Genomic DNA, 4689 nt, shown 5'->3' on the forward strand with positions numbered 1-4689 from the left:
ACATAAAGGAAAGTACTTTATATATTTTTTACTTTAAAAACTCTGAAGGCAAGCTAACCATCAATTAATTTAATCATCCAGTCTCCTTTGTTTAGGACATTCCCCTGAGGGTGATTATCAGGATCCAGTGGGCATTTGCTATGTTTTTCGGAGACTGTAAAAACATGAGCGTCTGGAAGATTTCACCATTACATCAGAAGAGCCAACGATGCGAAGATATCATTTCACAGAGGAAAATACCCCAAAATTCTAATGAGCCTCCTCTAATGACGAAAGCCATCACTAATATAATGTAGCACTTGTTTTTAGTGGGCAACATTTCCAGATTTTATAGCTGAACTTGAACAAATTATCTTAAATTTAGGAGAAGATAATTCTTGGATATTTATTGACTTATAAATTATGTGTGAGGAGAATCAGACACAAGTCACGCAGATACGTCTTCTTGGATTCCAAAGCCTACGCAATTACAAACCTCTTCTGTTCCTTCTGCTTACCTTGAGTTACGTATGTATACTGGGAGGAAACCTTCTCATTATCTTTCTAGTGACCACCATTGACCACCTTAAAATTCCAATGTTTCTCTTCCTCAAACATTTATCCATAGCAGACGTCTTACTGACCACGAATGTTATCCCCATGATGTTGGACATAATGTTTTTTGAGGAGGGAGTTTTGTCCCTTTGGGGTTGTCTGATGCAGCTGTATTTCTTTTCTATATTTGGCTTTGTTCAATGTTTCCTCATTGCCATCATGTCTTATGATCGGTATTTGGCTATTTGTCATCCATTACGATATTCCTCACTAATAACTCCAGATCTTTGCCTTCGACTTGTTGTTGGAGCTTGGTTTTTGGTCATTGTGCTCACATCATGTGAGTTCCTTGTTATTATTCAGTTTTACTTCTGTGGCTTGAATTACATAGACCATTTCTTTTGTGACCTTGGTCCCTTTGTGGAATTGGCCACTTCAGATATTTCCAATGTAATGTTGCAAGACTTTGTTTCTGGCATCTTTCTGCTTTATTTTCCATTGGTTTTTATCATTGTTACCTACTTTTGTATTTTCTTTACGATCCTTAACATTTCTTATGGTAGAAGAAAAGCCTTCTCCACGTGTAGCTCCCACCTGACCACAGTGTGTGCCTATTATGGTACTCTAATCGCAGTCTACATGACTCCATCTGATGAGAGCTCATCCAACATCAACAAATACAGATCCTTGTTGTATCTAGTGGTGACACCATTGCTGAATCCCATTATTTACAGTCTGAGGAACACCGAGATGAAGAGAGCTATGAAAAAGATGCGATACCTTTTTTTAAACAAAATGAGTTGAAGTGTTCAGCTCAATGTTAGTATGTGAAGGCCTTACTCAACTGTGAATCAAATCATTAACACAAAGCATTATTTTCAATCCACTAGAAGTTGTATTGCAACTAGAGATGAGAAAATCAACTAAAAGCCAATGAAATTTCTTTCAAATTTCACAGAAAATTTATTGTCAAAATCCAATATTTTTATCTTTTGATTCCTTTAAATTCTGCCTGATCAACATTTTAGTGCGGGGAAGAGGTAAAAATAATAAAATAAAATGCCATCTTCACCCATCACATGACCAGCACTCCTACTGATTCTGCACTAGGTTGTGGACAGATATCAAAACTTAGGGAATGATTATTTATGTCCATCAGAAACCTTTACTTCACCCGTAGAAGCAGTCCGGCACCTCCCTCCCCTAACATTCCTCTACGTCCTGCATGTCCACACATTTGATGGAAATTATGTGAAATAAAGACTCACAGTTTTTCAGCTATATCGATGAGTGCTGCATATTTCTTCTTTTTTTGCTTCACATTGAAATATTCATGTTTTGGTATGTCTGGTAATGTGGTAATTTGTGTGCCCTAGTATGCCGTTCATCTGTTTGCTCTTTGCTGGGATCACATATAATAAAGTTGGGAATCTTATTTCCAGGCCAAATTCGATTGAATCTCCTAAATTTGAAATTTTGGGGGATTTATTCATTTCTAGCTTCAATATGCAGAGTCTTACTGATATGCAATGTACCAGCAACTTTACAGATAGTGCAACACATCTTTCTATTGATTGAAAGGAAAATACTGGATTTCTACAATTTGAGTGGTGCAGTTTTTTATTTCTATATTGCTGTTATCCTGGAGAGTCAGCTGAAGCGTGACACTCTGTAATTTGCACCACCTGGGGTATTTTCCTGGGACTGTTCTATATGTTTTTGTTTGTTACAGGTTCAATAAATTACTGCCACACTGTTAACCATCACTCTGTGTTGTCTGAGTAGTATTATGCCAACACTAAAAAGAAAGCAGGCATTCAGTGGGATAATCCCTTGGTCCATGATGTCTCGAGCCAGCAGGCTAGAGCACCCTCTGATCCACGTGTCTTCACACATATCATACGCTACAGTTCATAGTTCACAAACAATACTTCTGCCTTTATTTATTCCTAGTCTGTCCTCCTGGATCTCAGCATGTTTACAGAAGATTCTCCTATCTTATCCTTTTGCTGCATGAATGCCCTACGGGTTCGGAGCCAGCTACGTGATCATTCATGTCAGCTTGCACCACCAGCCAGCAGCCGACTTTATGGCACCAACTTATGGGTCACTGAGAAAATTCAGATTCTTTTACCAGGATTAAATGATGAAGTCTGGAGATCTAGTAAATGGAGCAGCTTGTGCTAAGCATGTCCATGGCAGCTATTTTAGAGAATGCATAATTTTGTAAAATTTGAGTGCTGAATTCTATTCTAATCTATTCACTTATATCTACTATTAATATAATCAATATCAAGAATACATGAAAATGTTTCAGCAATCCTAGTTTGCATTCTCATCTTTGCTCCATTTTGACTACTGTGAAAAGGACTACAGAAGTTGAAAAGTCTGTGGATAATTTAAATTATTATTATTTATTATTATAGCGCCATTTATTCCATGGCGCTTTACATGTGAGGAGGGGTATACATAATACATACAAGTACAGTAATCTTAAACAATACAAGTCATGACTGGTACAGGATGAGAGAGGACCCTGCCCATGAGGGCTCACAATCTACAAGGGTTGGGTGAGGATACAGTAGGCGAGGGTAGAGCTGGTCATGCAGCGGTTTGGTGGATCGACGGTTACTGCAGGTTATAGGCTTGTCGGAAGAGGTAGGTCTTCAGGTTCTTTTTGAAGGTGAGAGTCTGATATGTTGTGGTAGAGAGTTCCAGAGTAGGGGCGATGCGCGGGAGAAGTCTTGTATGCGATTGTGGGAAGAGGAGATAAGAAGGGAGTAGAGAAGGAGATCTTGTGAGGATTGGAGGTTTCATGTAGGTAAGTACCGGGAGACGAGGTCCCAGATGTATGGAGGACTCATGTTGTGGATGGCTTTGTATGTCATGGTTAGGGTTTTGAACTGGAGACTTTGGGTAATGGGGAGCCAGTGCAGGGATTGACAGAGGGGAGAGGCCAGGGAATAGCGGGGGGACAGGTGAATTAGTCGGGCAGCAGAGTTTAGAATAAATTGGAGGGGTGCGAAAGTGTTAGAGGGGAGGCCACAGAGCAGGAGTTTGCAGTAGTCAAGGCAGGAGATGATGAGGGCATGGACTACGTTTTTTGCAGATTCTTGGTTAAGGAATGTAAGGATCCGTGAAATATTTCTGAATTGAAGTCGGCAGGAAATGGAAAGGGCTTGGATATGTGGTTTGAAAGAGAGGTCAGTGTCAAGGATAACCCCAAGGCAGTGAGCTTGTGGGACTGGAAAGAGTGGGCAGCCATTTACTTTTAATTTAAATGGTATCTGGTCTAAAGTCAGATAAAACTTGAAGAAGCAGGGAAGTCAGGCTTCAGTTGCTAATAAGAGACTTTCTAAGGACTCAAGCTTTGAAGTTGGGAAACAGAATCAGTTGTTCAAAAATATCAAGCTTAACGTTCCTTCTGTCAAGCTGCATCTGCCTTTTCAAAATATCAGTGCACCTAACCCTGAAGTTTTCTGACTGAAACTTCTTGAATTCTTCAAAATACCAAATGTGTTTCACAAGTTCCTGATCAAGTGATATCAGCTACTGTCCATGTCTGATATTACTGTTTTGATCTTGGACTTCTTTAGTCATTTTTTCTGCCTTCTGATTTTGTTCCTTGACTGCACGCTTGGTTCTGACCAAAATACCTCCTTCCAGTCAGCACCAATGGTCAGCAACTAACTTTTCAGCCTCCACCCAGGAGATTACCAAGGCAAACATTGGGATCTGGTAACTGGAGTTTCTTGCACTAAAGCCAGTGTCACACTTGTGAGTGTGATGCGAGAAACTTGCATGAGTCTTCAGCTTGTTATTTGAAAGCAAACGGGCCACAAACTCATTGACAGGAGGAAGAAAGTATATAGAATGTGTACATACATTTTTAAAATATGAAGTGCACTTGTATTAAAGGATTACTAATAAATGTCTCCAACATAATATGACAATATGTTGTAGGTGTAATAATAATAATTATAATCTTCACCTTCAGAAGTATCCCGTGGGAGTAGGGCGAGCTAGGGTGCCCCCCCAGTTTTAGGGACAGAGAAGGAGCCCCTGGTTCTGGATCACCCGACCCCTGTGTCATTGAAACAATGCCCTGCACATGGGATAAGTGACTTAGCACATCAGAACTATACCACATTTCAA

General features: G+C 39.8%; 1 protein-coding gene across 1 annotated transcript; it reads left to right on the forward strand.

The window, feature by feature from the left end:
* The first annotated feature begins 402 nt into the window (after positions 1-402).
* LOC141049991 (olfactory receptor 5P64-like) lies at positions 403-1338 on the forward strand. Its single transcript, XM_073546829.1, has one exon. The coding sequence runs from the start codon at positions 403-405 to the stop codon at positions 1336-1338; it is 936 nt and encodes a 311-aa protein (XP_073402930.1).
* The last annotated feature ends 3351 nt before the right edge of the window (positions 1339-4689 follow it).

The sequence above is a fragment of the Dendrobates tinctorius genome, unplaced genomic scaffold (genome assembly GCF_039654945.1).
Source record: "Dendrobates tinctorius isolate UK_male_01 unplaced genomic scaffold, ASM3965494v1 ptg000151l, whole genome shotgun sequence".
Lineage (NCBI taxonomy): Eukaryota > Metazoa > Chordata > Amphibia > Anura > Dendrobatidae > Dendrobates > Dendrobates tinctorius.